This window comes from Pararge aegeria, chromosome 4 (assembly GCF_905163445.1).
Source record: "Pararge aegeria chromosome 4, ilParAegt1.1, whole genome shotgun sequence".
NCBI classification, from domain to species: domain Eukaryota; kingdom Metazoa; phylum Arthropoda; class Insecta; order Lepidoptera; family Nymphalidae; genus Pararge; species Pararge aegeria.
The window spans coordinates 5046580-5068397 of record NC_053183.1 but is presented as its reverse complement, the minus strand read 5'-3'; the positions used below and the strand labels follow the sequence as shown (position 1 = coordinate 5068397).

Sequence of the window (21818 nt, the reverse complement as noted above, 5' to 3'; positions counted from 1 at the left end):
TGTTTTGTATTAGCTCAACACCTGCATCGATTGTTGAGCGACCCCGTGTGAAACCAAATTGCTTAATATGAAGTAAATTATACTTATGAAAATGGTAAAGTAATTGATTTAAAATTAGTTTTTCAAAGATTTTACTGAAAGTGGGTAGTACGGATACTGGTCTAAAGTTAGTGGGATCAGAAGTACTACCCGATTTAAACAATGGAACTATTTTACTAAGTTTCATTAAGTCAGGAAACACACCACAATCTATACAATTATTAAATATTAAGGCTAAATCGGGTGCAACAATATCAATTAATGATTTGACAACGTTTACGGAAATGCCCCACAGATCATTTGATTTTTTATTAATTAATAATTTAAAGGCTTTAATAACGTCAGAGCCACTAACATGCGTGAATTTAAAAGAATGGTTACACTCAGGCACATTTTCCTTTAATAGAGAGAGAGCCATATCTGGTGAAGAGTTTAATGATTCTGTTGAAAACGGCTATTTTAATGGAACAGGGAAAAAAACACAAATTTTATGATTAAAAACTTTATTTACACTAATCCATGAAAATTAACTTAACTGTAACTTACAACTAAAGTTAAATGACTAAATTATTTCATTTCGACACAGCACCTACCTGCAGCGGTACTATGTCAAAGTAATTCCAGTGATAGTTCATTTATTTTTTGGCAGCAATTAAATGGAATTTAATCTTATGTCAAAAAAGGACTATATTTTTTTGAGTTTACAAAATGTTTAAGACTTTTGAAAAATAAAAGTCTTTGAACTTTCCGATTTTGTCCAAACTCGAGCGCCTCTTCAGACAGACCATGGAATCTTAGTTTTGTCCCACGGAAGCAGTTTGCATAACAGGGCATTGGTTGGTTATCATTTAAGCGGTTATCTGTGTTAACTTTTAATACACTAACAAGAAAAATTTAACCACATATACACAGAAACGTACGTAGTACGTTGTTACGTAACTACGTGCCATTTTAGAACGATTAGAGAACTGTACGGGATTTCCATAATAGACATAATAACCTTTTACTGGATTTTATTTATTTCATTTAAATAATGATGCTTTCGGAATGGTGTGATGCAAACTTGAAATGTATTTTAGATGAAGTTATTTGGAGATTGCAAGCAATATTTACAAACAGAAGTCAGTACAGTTTATTCTGAAATCCGATTATTGAAAACAAATTCTGATACTTATTTGAGTGATTTCTGTACTCTGGTCATTATAAAAACATCAGAAACAACCGGATATTCAAACAAGTTGCATTTAATATTTCATCTAAGATTGTATTCATCTGAGTATCGGTTTACCTTTTTTGTACGTCGACTAGTACTCGTCATACTCATATTTTATAATCCTTATTATATGCGCTACACCGCAATTCGCTCCCGTGAGACATCATGGAACATTCTTGAACTACTACACTATATGATAGACGGACGGACTAAAAACCTTTTTAAATAACATTTGAACATTTTTATAGTGTAATAAATATCATTAAATTAATATATTTTTTTTCAAGAAGAGGCCTTCACCTTCTAAGCAAGTCGAAAGGGTTGAGCTTCAGTCTGTCCTTCGAGTCGCTCCTCGACATTCAGAATCCAAGCTTCTTGAGTGCCTTCAGGTCAACGTCTCCGTAGTAATCTTCACTGTAACACAATTTAATAAGATGTCAGAACATTTATACACAATTTGTTAGATCCAGTTAAAGATTGAAGACGACCATTATGTTTATCAAAGAACATATTTGGCTAGAATGTTCAATGATGACGCCTGGGCGGCCTGGGTGATTATTACAAAAATACTGTGTATCACTGTCTCATGGATTGCAATATTAAAATCGGAGCAGAAGATTTATTGCTTATGTATATAAACAAACGGGCAAATAATTTCAAAGTGTCATTCTAGCTAGTTAAAATGTACTATAGAGTCAGTCCAGAGACAAAGTGTGGTAATGGGAACTATCACTGTTTCGATAAATAATGTTAAACTAAGTAAGCAGTTAATTTATTCAGTTACTTCCTAAATAAATTTTTAATCACTAGTGGGGTAAACATAATGGGTATACCTATATATCTATATATGGGTAGAAATATTTTAAATTGAACAGATTAAATGGAGTCAACGTTGCGAGATGACAAATAGTCTTCTTGTATAATATAGTATTAATTTACCAAAGATTCAAAAAGAAAAGAAAAAATATGATAGTTACCTTTAGTTAACCAAAACACTCAGAGGTTTTGGTGATGGTGCAAAGACGCTGCCGGGTTATAGTTACTAAAGTTGATTATATACAATGTAAGAGAACAAGAAATTACTGAAAGAGACAAGATAGTATTAAAATGTTATTAGAAAGTGAATGCAATAAAAATAGGAGACAGAGTGCTTGTGAAAGTAAAATTGTTACAAGGAGACACCGGGCATTGTGCAACTCTAGCAGATCAAAAATCACACAACAGTTCAATTTTTATATATTTTGTTTATTTTATCACTAAAAATAAAACTTAAGTATTACAGTTTCTATATCAAACAACAACACTCAGTCGAAGTGAGCTAAGTCAGTACAGAAGATATTTACAAGGTCGTGGCTGTAGCAATTGGAATGTCGAATGGAATCATGTCCTGTTACATCGTTCAACATTGAAAATCTTAAACATAAATGCAAACCTATCGACATTATATTATAATTCCGTCAAAGTAGCGTAGCTATTTAATCGGTTGTTACTACCTAATAACAGGACGCTACAAAATCTTAACACAAAATAAAAAATAAATATTTCTACCGCTGTTTTTTTTATTAACCTGTCTCGTGAAATTAATATTAACGGCTACAACGAGAAAAGTATTTGGCAATTGGAAATGAATACAAAAAAATTGGCTTCACTCACTTAAAATACGAATTTGAACCCGGAGTTAGGTCTGCACACATCAAAAGCAATTTATAAATAGGTCGTTCTGCATGTCACAAAAACCTTTAGATGTTAAATTATTACTTGTGGTGTGCGATGTGAATATTTAAGTTTTGAGTATTATAAGTTTAAGGGTGGGAGTGGGGTGTTTGTTTAGTTCTCTTTTTGGGGGCGGGGTTTAAGCTTGTTGGGGGCGACGCGGGCCTGGCCGTTGCTCTGGAGTCCAGCCAACAGCTCGCTCTTGCGGATGGCCTTCAGATCCAAGTCTCCGTAGTAGTCTTCGCTGAAAATGTACGCGAACCTTACTACCTCGCTCTTCTACCGTCTAAATCGCTATAAATCTAAGCTTACTACTTAATACATATATTTTCGCAAGCCGATATAAATGGATATCACAATTCCTAGCAACTTTTACTGCCTAGTTGTGACTAAAAGTATCATTAATTGTGTAACAAGAACTCGTTAACAACGCTCAATATCGACCGAACTGCCTTGAAATGGCAACAAGAATATTAAAACTCTACCACTCGATTTACCAAGAATTTAATTTATCTTTGCATTATTCAAGGTTTGGAAATATTTAAGGAATCTACTAATATGCAGTTTTATAATAATGATATTTTAAGCATTAATTTTGTTGCAAATAACTTTAAAAAAATATTATACAAAGGCAAAAATGTTTTTGTAAGATGACATAAAAACGGTTAAAAGCGACACGCTTTATAGTAAGGATCGGTTATTACCATAAATCCCGTTACACTGTATTGACAATGACACGAGCATTTTAACAAGTACGCATAAAATTTCTCTTAGTTATGTAAATGAAAATATATGAACCAAATTTTCCGTGACAGGCACATTGTGACTTCAAGTCGCCAATGCCCAAAAAGATAGCGAACTTCAGTTTTAATAATATATTCCTAGCATTTCGTTTATTTAATTACATAATTGCTATCGAAATCATAAAAATAAAAACGAAAATATTTGTAAAATTGACCTCTTAAAGTGCAGATGGTTAGTCACAAGGAAACACATTTGGGTTACGGGACATTATTAAAATTGAAAATGTTATTGACTTATTAAACAGCACCAGCGATATGTAACTAGTGAGTTTTAGAAGTAAACAGAGTCCAAGTTACTTAGTCAAGATTGTTTTACTTGAACAAGAAGAAGAGAGCCCATGATAAAAAGAGTTAAAGCTTACCATCCGGGAACATCTTCAGGTTCTTCGCAGTTACCGGTGCCGTCAGCATCGCCGATCTTGAAGACGGTGCCAATGGGGCATCCGTATTCACGAGCTACTCCTTCTAAGCAGATGTAGTATTTGCGGCAGTCTTCTGGGTGGGCGTGACGGCTAAAGGATCCAGCGTTGGAAACTTCTCCGGGGGCGGGGCAAGAGAAACCGTTCGCTACTTCTAGGAAAAACCAGAAAAAGTTACGTGAGTCATAAAGCGAGAGAAGGCGAAACGGAGCGCAGACGAGACAGTTGTGCTGTTGAAGAGCAGGGTGAAGATGTAGATGTAAAGATCTCCAGATCTAGCTGTGCGATATCTTCGTGGTGACAGTTTGTACTTGTGCAGTGCCTTGATAATAAATTTTAGGTTAAAGCTTTAGATTAGCTTAGAATATCAATAAATTCTAGTTTTAAGGTCTATTTTTATTCCATTACAAGTTTTATAGAAATATAATCAATTTTATAAAGAAATAAACTATTTGAATGGATCAACAAATTTCTACGTACCCTCGTTCTTGCACTCAGGGACTTGGTCAGCCCACATGCACACACGGGCTTCTCTGTCGTAGGCAAGTCCGGGGCTGCACTGGTAACGGGAAGCTTCGCCATTCCAACAGTTCCAGAAAACGTCGCATTTAGCTTCATCAGCGAAGATACCATACAGCCTCGAGCAGTGGGTAGTTCCAACTGGGGGTTCTGTTAAATAATTCAAACATGAAAAAATACACGATCATTGCCAGTATAGATGATACTCTCCCTCTCTCTCTCTCTCTTTCTAGATTCGGAACGAAGCTATTATGTTCATTTTGAGATTTTGAGGCAGTTTTCATAAATAATTAATTGGTTAGATAATCGATCTAGGCTAGGAAATTGCTACTAAACGTAAATTTGTTTTTACTTTCCGTAAACGTAATAATAATTCAAGATTGAATATTTTCAAAACCGCTCTTAGCAAAATCCTGACGCTTAAGTAGAGATTAAAAAGGAAATATAAATCATATTAAAAATGGCTTCTCACTAGAACTTTTCGTACAATCAAGTAACTAGAGCACTGAAACAATTCTGTTGTCAGTACAAACTCAAACAAATTAAATTAAAACTCAGGCTCTATACGTACTTGATCTATATCTCAACACAAACTTTAGAGGTCCCGTAATAAGAGAAAAATATATTATATTAGTACGGGAGCAGGCAAATTTACATACAATGATTAATCTTACAAAATTTAACCTTTGCTTTTGCATAATTAAGTAACCTCATACAAATATAGCAATCGTTACTGTATATGCTAGTCTCATGTATACTAATGAATTGTAAAACCTGTTTTCAAATGCAATCACGAAGACGAATTCTTTACATGCTAGTTCAAGGTTGATTATTTTATTTTTTGGTATTTTTTTACATTTGAACAATCTAAGAAGTGTCGTTAATGTGTCATGTTGTCCATCAGATTATATTAGCTGAATGACCTTCAAACGTATCCTGGTAGTAATACTACGAATACTGAAATAATATTATCATAAAAAGCCTTAACTCTGACCGCTAACAATTTATTACATATGTAAAAAAATTACTGTAATAATAGCTTTTGTATAATAACATCCTTGCATAATTTATTGTCTTGAACTTTATAACATAATTGAGTTTTTGTGCTTCCGCATTTTATTTTAGAATGAGCTTTAACTCATATAACAAAATAATTCAAAAAATTCAATATTAAAGCCTCTACTTAATTTACATTTAAATATGACTTTAATAACTAACTTAAAATATCAGCTGAACTAATAATTAGTAAATTTATGCTGGAGTTTCGTGCTGGAAAGCTAGAGTTGTTTTTTTGACTATCACTACAGTACGTTCTTCAATTGCCAACCGTGCTGGAATAACAGCACCCGCGGCCTTTGACTGGCAAAATTGGGCACGTTGCGCCTCGGGTGGATTTTCTTCGTTGGATACCCGCTTGCGGAGTCGAAGTTTCGTGCGAAAGAGTTCCCGTGGTTCAGATCCCAGGCAGTGATTAGGAATACCGTGATGTTTTAGTCAGTAGCATCTGATATAACCGCATGACCTCTTAGTTTTACGAAGGCGTTCATGCGAGTTTTGCATACGTTGTTATATAGCTCAAATATTTTTACTCACCAAGTTGTGTCCTTTCACCGCACTCAACATTGTGGAGGTAGTCACAGTTCTCAGTCAAGTATTTTGAGTCTGTGGCATCAAAGGCAAGTCCGTTGCCGCAGGTCTTCAATTCCGCGACTCCGTTGTCACATTTCCAGTATTTGTCACAAGAGATGTGGTGTGGGTAAAAACCGAAGTCGTCTGGGCATTTGAAGGATTCTTGGGCGACCGCTAAACAAATGAAAAGAGCAGATTAATAATATTATACTTTGTTTTTTATCAGACTGAGTAAAACAAGGTTTCTAATGCCATTCATATATAGATAAAACAGTTAGTTTAAGCACAGTGATAGCTTCAAAACTAAATGCAAAAATACTCGCTACGCAAACGATCATATATAGAATGATTGATGATGATGGTAGTAAACTAAATAACTTGGCCACTGAAATGTTTTTTTTTTTTAAATTTACAAAAACACATCACATAAGTTTGCAGAAATGAAACACTTGGATGTCGTGTCACGAAAATGTGGTACACTTACGTTAAATGGCGACAAATGTTCGAGTTACTACTAAGTGATTTAAATAGAGGTGTCTTCTTGAATTACAAGTAAAATTTCAAAAGAAACTACCAAACGGTGATTATAGGACGCAATAATTTTGCAATATACCGGTCGCCGGCAGGGCGGCTCTTTCTCTACGGAATTCCATGCGACAAACTCGTGTTGGGCAACGCATTACTAGTTCAAGTTATCGGTTACCTACTCTTTGTTACTCATACTCTATGTTTGTACTATTTGCCTGGAAATTGCACGTGGCTGGAAAATAAATTCATTTCATTCTAAAATTCGAGTTCTAATCAACATTACAGTTTCCCAAAATTATTCTGACACCGTGTTTTCGTTCTCAGTTTCAGTTTCAGTTTAGAGATTTAGGAATTATTTCTTCTATTATTTTATGAATAGAGTTGGTTTAAATCCTCATAAATGGTTATCTATTAACTCTATCTCTTTATAACAAAATATAATGGTTTAGAAATCATATTAATCAATGACCAATGCAAAAGTGATAAAAATCTTTATAATGATGATTTTTTTTATCACAGAATGTATCTGTATATCAAATGTATATCAAAATCTGATTGGTGTCTTTATTTAGCCTTTTTCATTCCATAAATAAATCGCCTGCTTTTAAAAACATATAAAGGAATTAATAAAATAAATTGTAAGTCAAAGTAGAATATTATGTGAATGATTATAAAGACTATAATGGCAAAACGAGTTTCATCACTTGTAAAACATCCACCTCGTTTGGATCTTATGTCATGTGTGTTACCAGCCGGTCGTAGGTACCAGTTGACATTTGCGACTAACCAACCGAGAAGAACATCCTGGTTATTTTGTAATTTACTCTCACATTTATCTTCGCATCGTTATTTAGCGATTGTGATACTGATATAAAACTGAAGAAAGTAAGTCTTTAAGACAAAACATCCATCCTCCGTAAACATTTCCACAAAACGACCACGGCTATCAAGAATCACATTTGGCTATACCGGAATGTTCTTAAAACATGCGATGTTTTCGTTATACCCACCTTCCTACCTACAGGGCGTACGGCGATCGTAAAACTTTACTTTAGTAGTATGAGAAGAAATAATTCTTCTCATTATTTGCTCTTACTGAGACAGGTACTAAGTTTGTCTAACATTTTAGATTTATGTACTGTATCAAAAGAATAAAAGTAATTTATTGCAAATTTCATGCCTCAGTGGTGACAACATTTTTAGTTAATATTTTAGTTAATATTTGTAATGTTGTCTTTTTGATATGTACCTTGACTCTGCCTACCCAATTCTTTACCTCACATGATCATGAGATTTTATAAGATAAATACTTTTAGCCTGCCTTTCTTCGAGGAAAAATGATATACAGTTTCTACTAGACAGAGCCAGACGACCATTATGTTATAAATTTCTTACGCATATGTGCGTTAAATTAGTGGGAGAATGGAGATAAACATGCGAATAGTACATACGAATGAAGGCACGGTCCCGTCTAGTATTAAAAAACATACATTCTGAATATGGTTCCCATCATATTCACCTAAAATCAACCAGGTAAATACAAAAATTGCATGAGCAATTTTCATTGTTTCAGCCTACTCGAGCGAAAGCGCACCGTGACCCATATTCCCAAGGTAAAAATTAGTAACGTAAGTGTAATTAGCAATCTCGTATGCGCGGTGAAGCTTTACGCAAGCACCCGACACCGGAGCACTGGCGGGTCGTGCGTACACGCCAGTGTCTATTACCTAAGGGCCTAGAAAACGCTGGGCCAATACAATTGGACCAACGTCTATTGAGCCACGTGTAAGTGAGTGGGATTTCATTACTTGCCACGTATTATTTAATAAAACCCTTCATAATAATTCACTCCCACTCAAAACATTGCATAACAGTAGCAGATAGTTATTATATGTTAGATTCAGTGACACTATTATATTTCTTTTCTTCTATCAGCGTATCACACTACATATCAGGATATGTCTATATAAACTTCTCCTTTTCTCGAAATAACTATTAGTATCTAGGTTCAATAAAATTCATGTTATTTTTGTTTTAAAGCAACATAACACAGTTTATACACGTTTCTAAAATTTCTGCCTGTCTGACTTATCCTATGAATGGCTGAACCAAAGTTGCCAAAACTTCAAAGTAATTTATCACGGCAAAGACTGATAACGATGTAAGAATAGGTCTTTACAAGTAGTATCCTATGTTTCTTTGCACCACGAAAAACGAAACGAACGACTCAAAAACTATCGGAAAGATGCGAAAATTTTGTAAATGTAGTTATAACATTGTTGAAGCCAAAAATAAAAGTTACGGTGTTAACAAAACACTAGATATGCACTGCGGCTTCGCCCGCGTAAATTTCGAATGCAGCGTACTGCTACATCGTCTAAACCTATTATCTATACATGAGATTTTTGACAAACATTTTTTTATCTTTCGTGATAAAATATATATTTTTTATAAGAAGTATCACAATTTTAAAAAAATAGTATCATTATACGCCAATAGATGTCAGGAAGAGTCATAGTTTTCAGTATAAATTGGGACATTGGTATACTAAATTTCATGAAAATCGTTGGAGCCGATTCCGAGATTCCAATTATATATATACAAGAATTGCTCGTTTAAAGATATAAGATGTAAAGTATAACTATTGCAATGTATAAGTTTGTGCTCCAAAATGTTGCCCTAGTTAAGCACCTATAAAACAAAACCTACAAAAAAAAATTCTTCAAATATCCACAAAGAATGTTAAGACAGGTCTCTAATATAGCAATAAAATAATAATAGATTTTTAGGTTATTGGAACTTATTTAAAGAAACACGGCCTTCTGTATTATCAACAATAGCCTTTTTGTAAAGTTTTCTAACATTACATAAATATCTTTTCTTGTAATAACAATGAAAAAAATGTTTCGTAATAACATCGAGAGCAAGACACAATCTTGCCAAATATGTTCATACCAAACATATAGTATTACATAAAATCGATTATTACGTAAATATTATTTAATATTAAGGTCGTAAACCGTGAAGTAATACAGGTGAAAGCCCAAAATTGACCTACCAAACGAGTTTGTGGGCGGGACTTTCGATTTCGTTAACACACTGCGCCTGCGCATCTCGTTAACGAATCTCCCAACACGATTGACCTTTAATCGAAATTTACATATGCCGGGCAATAATATAAAATGTCATCTATTTAATATATGTAAATCTATTTAAAAAATATAAGCTATATCAACGTTAATAATTAAGTATTAAATCTATTGAAAATTATAATTGAAAATTATTAAATCAAGTTAAGTAGGTATTTGACCTTGGTATTTATGAACAGTTAAACAATAAAATAAAATCGATTTAAAAGTATCTAATTGAATCAGAAAGGTGATGCAAATGTGCAAATGCAATTCAGTTTAAAAAATGCTTGACAAACAATTTAAGTTCTTATACAAAATAAACCTTTCGAGAGATTTACTCGTCATTTGCTTTAAATTAACATATAAAGAGTATTTTTTATAATATTCAGTTTGCAATCGCTAAAGGTTTTGGGATTATAGGGCATATAATTATAACTTTAGAGTTAAGATGTGTCAGAAAATTTAAATTTATATCGACAAATACCTTGACAAAGATGTGAGGCAACAATTTGATACACTTACTTAAAAATACATGATGTTTAGGCGTCGTTATCTTTATGATGCAACATTTAAAATCTCATTAGATAACCAACATTTCAAACTCGGTATCTGGTGAAAGTGAGATGATTTCATCTATTTGCGTGAAAAGCAACGTGCAGCGATTTAAATAACTTAAAAATATAGCTCGTCTATCAACCGTGGTATGTAAAAAACGAGTCTCTTTTTATATTTCCAATATCGTTAGAGAGTCTCTTGAAGTTTGAAGCTGTTCAAGATAAATTTGTAATTGATTTTATTTAGTATCTAATCGTTGTACCTACTACGAAAAATTTGTTGCCCTTGTTTATAGTGATTTAGTTGTAAATATTGCTCAACACATTGAACCTCTCATTTCTAAGTTCGCCACAAATGTCCCATGTGCTCCTAGTATATTTTTTTATTTATTTAGACAGCAATCAAAAAGGGACTCTTAAGTTCCATCATTATATGCACATCGGTCTATCCATCCATCAATCGTATATAGCCATCAATCTAATATAGCCATTTGAGCAACTGTAAAATGATATTCGTTCCTAATACTTAGAAATTTCTTCAAGTTTTCTTTAGCTCTGCTATTTATTTCGTAAGTGCACGTTTTATTGTCTAAATTTTATACCTATTACATCACGGTTAATTTAATTTTTCGCACGACTCCGTTACTTTTCGTGGTATTCATTTACTGTGTTAAAAAAATTAAAATATTTGCTAAAATTAGCAAATTATTATACCAAAATCATGTCAATAAGATTTAATTACTAAATAACTGTAGAAAATAATCTAAGATAGAGTTGTCTAAGTTTATATTGTTTTGGGTTATTCGTATGCGTAAACCTATTGTAAATCTTTATTTGAATGGCTCATGAATTTAATGGGTACTCGTAGACTAAATTTTAAAAACCTGCAGTTTTTTCGTAGAACACCTTGCATTCTTTAAATCGAAGAAAAACGTGGGTAAATAGGAACGCAGGTAGTACGTTAAATGCCACATAATTTATTTTGTTACCTATCTTAATTTACATCGATTTCGCGTGGGTTTCCGTACATTGAGGTAATGTGTGGTGCATCTAGAGAATAAAAACAATACAACACAAGGGACGGTGTGAGTTTATTTATATTGTTGGCTGAAGGACAGACAATCTCCGGGTAATGCCATGTTTAAGCTCGAGATGCTTTTGTAATTGAATAATATGCTATTATTTATAGACGGACATACGTGCCAAGATAACAATTTAAATGTTGTGTCGTGTAATGACTTATTAATGTGCGGCGTTTAACTTTATTCAAAGGTACTGGAGTTTTAAGAACCTTTATGTAGTCTTAGTACGAGATTTGCTCACGCGCAATCTAGGTGTAGTTTGGGATATGGAAATACTTGAACATCGGAGTAAAATGGATCTTATTTTAATCGTTTTATCTCATTTCTTTAGTTTAGTAGGCTTTTGACAGTACGTTAGTAAAATAATCAAATACAGGATTTGAGATACTAAAACGAGTGAAATGAGGTCCATTTGGTCCATTTTACTTTGACGATGCAGAGTTCAATCCTCGAAAACGACCCTCGATTGCGATCGACTGTACCAATGCTACAGTATCTTCTGTTTCTAAAGATACCGATTCGTAAATCAATTTACATGTTGCTTTCTATTTAAGAAGGTTTTTGTATACCTAATGTGTAAATAATGCTACCAAATCTTGGTACATTGTCAACAAGTTATAACGAAAACCGAAGAAATTATAGAGACTCATAATGGAAACCGTTAAAAAAATTTTTTTTTAAAGTTTTTTTTTTATTACCAGTCAAAGTAAAAGACTACAAGTTAACCTTTGACTGGTAGTAAGTGATGATAAAGTCTAAGATGGGAAGGGACTAACCTGTTAGGGGTATGGCAGTTAACCCATACACCTAATCGGATTCTACGCGACATCGCACCGGAACAGAAAAATCTAAAATTATAAATTTCCAAATCGCCCTAACAGGAATCGAACCCGGTTCCTCTAACTCGAAACCACTGCATCGCTGCGGCAGGAAGGTCGTCAAAAAAACTTTTTCCTATGGATATATTAGGAAGGACTTTGTTATAAATGTTTGCAACTTTTACTACTATATCGTCGATTTTTCTAAGAATAGAGTTTCATTAACCCACGTCAAGGTTCCACGGAAGTGAACAAAAGACTCCCACTTATGTCATCATATAAGAAAAATTCTCAATTAAAACCTTCAAATAAGAATAGAATTTAAACAGCAACGATGCATTGTTGGACGCGGCTATCATTGTCAGAAACAATAAAAAAATCGTTTAGAAAAAACAATCAAACTTCCGCTGCATTGTTTTGGTGTAAAGCGCTAATTACATATCCTACCTAACGAGAGACACATACTACACAACTTTAAAGACACAGAATTCAAGACTTTTATGGCATCAGTAAATTGAGCTATTATTAACAGAACAGACTGGACTTTTTCCGGTAGTTCAGTTCATTTGACACTGTAAATACGTTAATTTTGATAAAACCATACCAGTACTTTTGTCAAAAATTACTGTCACTGTGACTGCTTTTATTCCTGACAACTTTGATCCTCAGAACCTTATATACGGCACATTCTCGAAAGTTTATAAGAGTTTTCTAGAATATAATGTGTAACTTATCAGATTGAACAAACCAGATAAACATAACATTCGATCGTCGCCTGTGCACTCAAGCAGTATGATCATTTTCACCGAGTTTTCTTTCTTCTTGAGAAATTCAAACACGCACCTCGAGCCTAGATAATTGAATACCTTCACGCAATAATAACTTTATGAATATTAAATTGCTACGGTCGTAAAATTTCGCGATCAATTTAATTTGTAAACGCGAAGCCCAAATTACCTCATGCTATAAAGCGTGATATCTGCATCTAAATTTCTTAATATATAAGCTAAACTCTTATTAAGTGTTTCAATGTATTTATACAACGGGTGCAACGGACATAAACAACGACATAGTAAAAATTAAAGAGTATATACTTTTAAAGTTAATCTCTCTTTTCTTTAAAATAAACCTCATATTTTGTTGCAACTCAGACCTATTGGCTAACTTATTAATAATTTTAGATGATTAAGATTTTTTATATATAAATTATAGATGTTATAAATGATTTATTCATACTTTATTAATCTATCTGTTTCTATAAAAATTAATTTCGGTATGTGCCTCTCAAAAATTCAAGTTGATCTTTTTAATTATGTCTCAATAATTGTACCTTCAGATTATTTTTAATAGCTTGAGTTCTTTAGGTACTACGGAGTGCTTGCCATCTAGTCTAATAACAAAATTAATACATGACTGAACGTACTGGTCTAATTATTCCAATTTAGTATCGTCAACCATGTGAATACCAATCAGGGTTAAGTTTCACAAATTTACGTATAATGCAATGATAAACTAGGTACGTACTTTAACGTAAGCTATCGTAACCAGACCTAGAAAAATCATTGAAAACTACCAACCATCTTATTTTGTAATTATTTTATTATATTTATGAAATAAGAAGCTAAAGTTTTGCGAAACACCACAGTGTGTTCGTGTGAACTGGGTACGTGCTATAAATGCACAAACAATGGTTAGAACGATATACTGTCTCTAACCAATGAAGGAACACCGTCCTGTTGAGACGTACGACAATTTGAATTCTATTACTGTTTCATAATAACTTTTGCCTTGCATACAATTGTTTGGAATGAATGCAATTGTTGCATGTGCATTACAAAACTTAAGTATGGTACAATGAAATTATCATACAAAGTATCAAGAACAAATATAAGGAATTTAAAACAGAAATGTTTTTTTTCTTTATTTTCAGTTTCAGCTTATAAAGATCTACTTGAAATAAATGAATATTGAATATTGAAAGTGATGGATAAAATCCTTTTAATGGAATACGGTCAAAATTTAAGAGGTCTTAGTTAAAAAATAATGTTTAATGAATTTATATTCTGAAGTATTACATAATTTTCGAGGGCGATTTTTCTGTTTATTTTAACCTTTTTATTGTAAATTTGGGAACGACCTTCCGATAAAGGAATTATATAAATTTGGTATTCCCTTCCAAATAAATTAAAGAGTAACTTTTAGTTATAGAGAAGTTTATAATAACATCTAAATAACTTCATGACTACGTTGACTTCGCAACAAATAGCAGATAATAGCAAAAGATCTTTTAAGAAAATAACGTAATTACCGATCAATACAAATTTCGCTTGAAATACGCTCAGTGGAAAATTGCCTTTTCATAGACAAGCAAATGGTGTTAAAGCTACTTGACAAGGTAATTATTTGATTTAATTGCGAGGCCCGACATCGCCTAATTGATGAGGTATCTATGTATCAGTCATTAGAAAACGACGTATATCAAGATAATTACGAAAAGTTCATTAATTAAATAACCAATGCCAAACAATCAATTAAGGAAATCCTTCAGATTTACACTTATTTTCATTTCGTTTCCATCATAACAATAAATTATTGCAAATACTAATTTTTATAATTTCATTATGTTCTCTTTCGGAATATTTCCATTATTTTATCAATCAATGATTTAGTGGAGCACGCTAGACTTTATATTTATTTGTCCAAAAAAGGTTCTCAGTCAACCTCCTTTGATGTATAGATTTTTTTTTAATTCCAGTACAAGTTGACTGCAATCTCACCTGGTGGTAAGTTATGATGCAGTGTAAGGTGGTAGCGGGCTTACATGTTAGGGGGTATGGTAGCAATACCCTTTATCAGTTTCTACGCGACATGGCACTGGTACACAAAATCGTTTCGCGGCGCGACTTTGTCGGTAGGAACTAGCCACAGCCGAAGCCTCCCACCACAAGTGTTGTGTCGAAAAGATGCAAAAATTATAAGAGTATATATTCATAGTCTCCTGTTTAGCTGTAATTTATTAATAAATTTGACTTTGTTACGATAATCTATAATGGAAATACGAGTATGTCGAGATGTCAAATTTATCAATCAGCAGGGCTGGCATAGGCAGAATTATATTAATAGGATATTATTTCCACTTGTGCGCCAGTGCTGTGAAAGTTGATAAAGTTGTGGGAGAATATACATTTTCATCCTTTCCTCGGGGAGATAATTGTCTCCTGCCCATGCTAACCGTGCAGTTATAGTTATTTAGGCGATTGCAATACTTAGTCCTTAGTATTTTTCTATATCGCCAGTTTCTACGAAAACATTTTTCAACACACCATTCGCCATCATCATGATGGTATTGCATAAATCACACATGCACACCCAATATTCTTATTATGCAACTTAAAGTGTAGGTTAGAAAGCTAATGGGGGCGTTAGCTTTAATTGCTACATTCATTACGTTAATCCTGCACTGACATGAAATAAAAATAAATACATATTACTCTTCTTCATTTGCATAATGAGATAACATAAGATATTCTCGGTTATGTTGCCTTAGTACTTTCCGTATCTATTGTAACTACTAAATGATATTTTTAATAGTAACTTCACCACCTTTCTCCATTATATAATTTTTCAATGAATATAATTGGGGGTTGCAGCAAAATATATGTTTTAATGGTTTCTGTACGAATTTTACAGCAAATCCAAAAGTTTCAAAGTTTCTAGCACCAATCAATTAATTAATGGCAACCATCTTATTGAATCGAGGAAGATTTGATATTTTTTTCTGTTTGTATGAATGCTTATTAAAAATTAAATACATATAGGTACGCGAAATGTAATACCAAGGAGCATTTTATAATAGAAGAATGCGAAAATAGCGAGAAAGTGGATGTTTTTTGAACTCTACATTAAACTATTTGTTTAAAAATCATTGTAATCAGAATAAAGTTAGCTTAATTTCATTAAAAAGAACCAAAGCGAACCAATTAGCCATTGTTAAACCCACAGTACCTACTTTATCTTTTATTTAAATCGCCCAACTAGGTATTCAATACTCTACTTATAAAGTCTATGGGTAAATACCATCAGTGCTCTTCAGTATTTAATAAATAGTAAGTGAAAGTACTCTTTTTCCGATTTGCAATAGATAAAAGTTCTTTTTAATAAAAGGCTGTCGGAAAGGCAAGCGGAAACTTATAAGAATGCTAATTTTATTTAAGAGTGCAAAAACAATTTTATTTTATAAACAACAAATTGTTTCGCAAACTAATTTAATGAAATTTAAAGTTAAGAAGCTTATAAGAGTTTTATAAGCTTATATGAACTAGATCAGGATGCTATATGTGAAGATTGTCTACATAAGGTAACGGCCAAAGGAAACACGTAATCATGGCACTCCAAAGGAACGAATCGAGGCAGCGAATTAACTGCAATTTCTATTCCCAGCACTTTCAGCTTAATGCAACGAGTGTGGAAACTTATATCGATAACACTTGGATAGCTTTCGCTCTCCATACTAACACAATGTACCAGATCCTTCACTACACTATACAGGAATCCGTTTGCCTTGCCGCACCCTAAATATTCCAAATTCTACGTACCCACGCCGAGGGCGGCTGCTAGCACTAACAAACACCGTGAATTCATGGTTAAACAATAAGTCCTTGCACGAGAGTAGTGGACACTTTAACGTTCTAGCACACACTGCGAGCGGGTGAATGGGCGGTTGAGGCTTTTATATCGGGAAGCCGAATGCGGCGTACGGCCGGAGAAAAGCAACGTCAGCGCCCGCGCCGGCCCCGCGCTCCCCATACGCACCGGGTTCATTCGATCCTGGTACACTAGAGCTTATTTTTGGAAAACTCAGTCACTGGTTTCCACTTTAGTCATCGTCACGCGTGTTTCTTTAAAATTCTGGCCTTTACTCTATATAATAATAAACTGTTTCTGTCTTGAACATATATGTATAAGATCAAATTATTTGAAATACAATTCATTACATATTTTAATTATTAAAATATTATTCATCTATACAAGATCAAAGATTTAATTTTACACTGTAGTGTTTTACATCTTTTGATTATCTGATAACCAACCGGAGGTATAAATTTAATACATTTTTCTAACATTCGAAACGTTATAATTTTCCTTAGTTAAATTATAGCGAACGATTAGAAATCTGCCCTAAATATGTTTTGAGTTATTTTGCATTAAAACTACTTGGAATGTTATCTACGTTTTTTTGTAATGTTATTTAAATTTTATAGTCTATAAATAACGTTCATTTATTTTTAAAAACATTACGATATGCACGCTGGCTGTGCATTTTATATTATCATGAACTTAATTTCCTTGAAGAATAAATTGCCTATGGCCATTTCCAGGGTACTTCAAAGGACACAACCTGACCGATGAAGGCGAAAGTTTCTTAATCGAGATAAATCAGACATACCGCATATAAAATCTTTGACCATCAGATTATAAGCGTTGAACGGAATATGGTAACTTGTTTAAAGGAACAACTTCTTATCGTTGTAATTGAGCCTCGAAATAGGAATGCATGAATAGAAGTTTGTATCGAAAAAATAAAAATTGATTTTTACGTTTTAAGAAAAAAAAATGTTTACTCTATTTCTTTAATCTAAGCATTTTTTTCTTTTTCTTTGCTGAGTTTCCTGGCAGAGATCTCTTTCTAGCTATAAGGACGCCCAATGCCCATCATATTATCTGTGTGCTATATATTGTTTATAATTTCTTCGTATTTGTTGTACAACTGTATTTCATTAATTCATTATTTATAGTTCTTAAAGGCTATTTTAGTTCCAATGCTACTCAGTGTACCTATTATCAAATGTAAGAACTGTAGATAAAGTTTGCTAATTTTTACTCTGATCACTCGCATGTTCTTACTTCTATATGTCAATAAAAGTAACTTCCGTTTGTCAGTATTTGCAAAACTCAAAAAGATATAGATTAACTTGAAATTTTATTGTTATTATTATAATCATATTTAAAGACTGCACTAAAGAATGACCAGGCTTACACATTTTCTCTAAAATAAATAAATAAACTTGTAACTAACAAAACATTTCACTTAATCAAGTGTCAAATTAATTCGCATGGTAAAGTTTTTAAGTTCATCTGAATTGCAAAGAACACGACCTCGATTACTGATGCTCAAAATATGCCATTAAGAGTGCAATAACGATATAAATATGTATGAATATCAATATAACAATATATTAAGATCGCGGTTTAGAGCATGTTCTTTATTCGACTGTCACTTTTACCGGTATTCGAACGATGTATTTACTTAGCGGGAATATAAATCGCATTCTGTGGGATAAAAACATATTTTCAAGGCTTATTTTGCTAGTTGAGCGGATTGGATATTTTACAGGATTCGTTAAAGCGGAAAAATTTTGCATTAGATTTAGATGAGATTAGAGCATTTTCCCACCACGCTTCTCCAAAATGGGCTAGCGGGCTTTAACGATCTGTAAGTGATAATTACGGGGACCGTGGGTTTACGTACTGCCCGATGCACGGGTGTTGGCAATGTCAATTTCCTAACTCCGATATTGTTACTGGAAATTTCTTGGCCGATGAACTTAATACCAAAATAATAGCTTGACCAGGGAATCAAACCCAGATCCTAATGGCACCATCGTGGCAGTTACAAGGACTACAATCTATACCTACCCAAAAAATAATCTTTATAACCTTGTTCCACCGCAGCATCTGCTTGAACACTTTTAAGCGTGAACGATATTAAAATGTAGGTTTAAAATTACACATTTGAATATTTTAATGCCGGGTCAACGTGTTATATAATAACATTTGACCTCGAAGCCCTATCTTTTAAGCATATTATTCTTTGATAATAAACCACAGTAAATGATTTCTCATGGATTCTGATTGTGTAACCTACACAATCAGAACAAAAGACATAAAAATACGGAAGGCTTAGATAACAATCCTTACTTATCCATAGTAATATTATAAATACAAAAGTTTATTTCTACGACCTCCTTGCGCAACGGTGAGCGCAGTGAATTCAAGCAGAAGGTGCCGGGTTCGATTTCCGACAGGGGCAATTTGGGAATTGATAATTTCTGAATTATGGAAAATATTATGGGAGGCTTTGGCTGGGGCTAGTTACCACCCTACCGACATAGACATGCCGTTTAGCGATTTAGTGTTCCGGTGCGATGTCGCGTAGAAACCGATTAGGGGTATGACCAGTGGCGTGCACTCCATACATGCGCAAAAGCACTGCATACCCTAACATTGATGTATAACTGGAGTAGGAGGAGAATTCGTGCCGTTTTATGAAATTTTCCTACTGTAAGCATACCCTGGTAAGAAATCCAATGCACGCCACTGGGTATGACTACCATCATAACCTCCGTCCTGCACAAGGGTCGGAGGTAACAATAAGGCTTATCCACCACGCCAAAAAAAAGGGGTGTGACTACCAGACTCCCTAACAGGTTAGCCTATTACCATCTTAGACTGCATTATCACTTACCACCAGATGAAATTTCGGTCAAGGGCTAACTTGTAGTAGAATAAAAAATAAAAAAGTGTCACCGTTTGTTTATTTGATATCTTTGTTCGCTGCAATCACTGCCCCGATAGTAATGAAATTTGGCACATATAGCATCCTTTAGATCTGTCTTTAAACAATATAACCTACGCAAGACTTCACAGTTTTTTTTTACTTTTATATTATAACAAGAGTACAAAAACATAGCATAAGAAAAACCTAGATAATCAGTTGTACAATGTCACAATGTTCTTGTATGTAATATTGTATTGCGATCGTGTATGACAGTAAAAAACATACCCAAACATATATTAAAATGTTTTGATGAAGACGGACCTATATATTCGAGCAAACTAAACAGTAACCGCGGGGTTTCTCAAAAGCTGAAATAAATGCGAACGACTTTGCCGGCAACAGCTAGTTTACCATACTATTTTACAAATACAAAAGTGTGTTTGTGCTTCTTTCACGCAGCAACTGTCGCATCTATCACATTAGTAAGCAGTACACTAGAGCGGTGTACGTAAAAAGACGCGGGTATATTAAGTATAATATTTAATCGAAATGTGTCATGACACATTCAAAGATAGAATTTAGTAACTGGGTTCATAAAAACATGTTTAGCTAAACTTTTTATAGCATGTTGTTATTTTTTTTTTACGAAATACGTTGTTTTAATTAATTTGTGTAAAGTTTAGCACAAACAAGGTTTTATGATATGTTAGTTCTTTGCTTATAGCATGGGAAGTTTTGTTTCTTTGTCATAATTATATTTCATAGAAGAGCGTCTGTCTTAATATTTGAGTGGCATTATACTGACGGCTCTTCGTTATTCAACGCCTAGTCACGCTTTAATCAGAATCTAATATAACTCTTAAGACTAATATCAAATTAGTTGATGTCAAAACGAAACGATTTATATGGAATGTAGTGTGTCTTGTTTAAACAACGCATTTAGTCGATTAATGTCCAAACTATGTTTCACTAAGTCAGTAAATGGATGGGTGAACTACTGTGGACGTAGACATACATTTTTGACCGACCAAGCAGATGCTGTGTGGAAAACTATCTCCTATAAACAGCAGCAATTCGGAAGGCATGCAAGGAACACGTCCAACAATTGCTCCCACGTGTCCATGACCTGAGGCGTAAGTATAAAGCCCCATGTGCCTGTAATTACACCAGCAATAAAGCTCTTTGAAATGAAAATGAAATGAAAATGAAATGAAAATTTTATTTGTTCACATAAAACAATAGCAGATAAGGTGGAGAACTTCTGTTAAGTTTGAAACCTGTGCCAGAAGATCTCGCTCTTCCATTACAAAACACATTTTTTTTTAACACCGCAACACAGTAATGCTGCTTGCCAGACGTCTTGAACTTTAGTCTCGTTGCTGTCATCTCTCATTATTGAAGTTATACTTCTTTTGGCGCGTTAGGGAAAAATGGTGAGAGTAAATTAACGTTGCGCGCGCACACCGTCACGAAAAACCGACACCCGACATACGTTAGCTTATTCAATTCTTGTTTATGGCTTTTGTCTGTGCCAACTGGGCACAAGGTACTTCGCTAATCTCTTGTAGATGGAGAAGTGACGTAGGAGACTTATCGGTGAAACTAATGAAAAGTTTATGTTGAATATGTACGAAGAAATAAATAGTTGTGATAAGCTTGTTAGTTCTTAACCTAAGACATCACAGGCAACACAAATATGAATATGCTATAACGGGGAACTTTATAAACAATATACTTTATTTTTACTATATATTTACATAAAAATCTACAATAAGAACTGAAAACAAACATTAACACATTTAACACGACTAT

The 21818-nt window shown here is 33.6% G+C and overlaps 1 protein-coding gene across 2 annotated transcripts; it reads right to left on the bottom strand.

Annotated features, from left to right (window-relative positions):
- Nucleotides 1-533: 533 nt before the first annotated feature.
- Nucleotides 534-17145, bottom strand: LOC120623428 (protein obstructor-E). 2 transcript variants are annotated; one of them, XM_039889456.1, is made up of 5 exons: nt 17044-17145; nt 6300-6509; nt 4668-4856; nt 4131-4341; nt 534-1666 (listed from the first exon to the last, which is right to left on the bottom strand). In XM_039889456.1, the coding sequence occupies exons 1-5, from the start codon at nt 17087-17089 to the stop codon at nt 1612-1614; spliced, it is 711 nt and encodes a 236-aa protein (XP_039745390.1). In that variant the 5' UTR covers nt 17090-17145; the 3' UTR covers nt 534-1611. The 2 variants fall into 2 exon arrangements, with proteins under 2 accessions (XP_039745390.1, XP_039745389.1); XM_039889455.1 differs by lacking the exon at nt 534-1666 and adding an exon at nt 2477-3209.
- Nucleotides 17146-21818: the final 4673 nt, after the last annotated feature.

What these genes read in the sequence shown, in the direction of transcription:
- LOC120623428 (XM_039889455.1), bottom strand. Translation starts at nt 17,089, where the DNA reads ATGAATTCACGGTGTTTGTTAGTGCTAGCAGCCGCCCTCGGCGTGG. An exon ending in AGCAGCCGCCCTCGGCGTGG is followed by an intron (nt 6,510 to 17,043) that starts GTACGTAGAATT and finishes TCATTTGTTTAG; the next exon opens with CGGTCGCCCAAGAATCCTTC. An exon ending in CCCTGAGTGCAAGAACGAGG is followed by an intron (nt 4,342 to 4,667) that starts GTACGTAGAAAT and finishes GGTTTTTCCTAG; the next exon opens with AAGTAGCGAACGGTTTCTCT.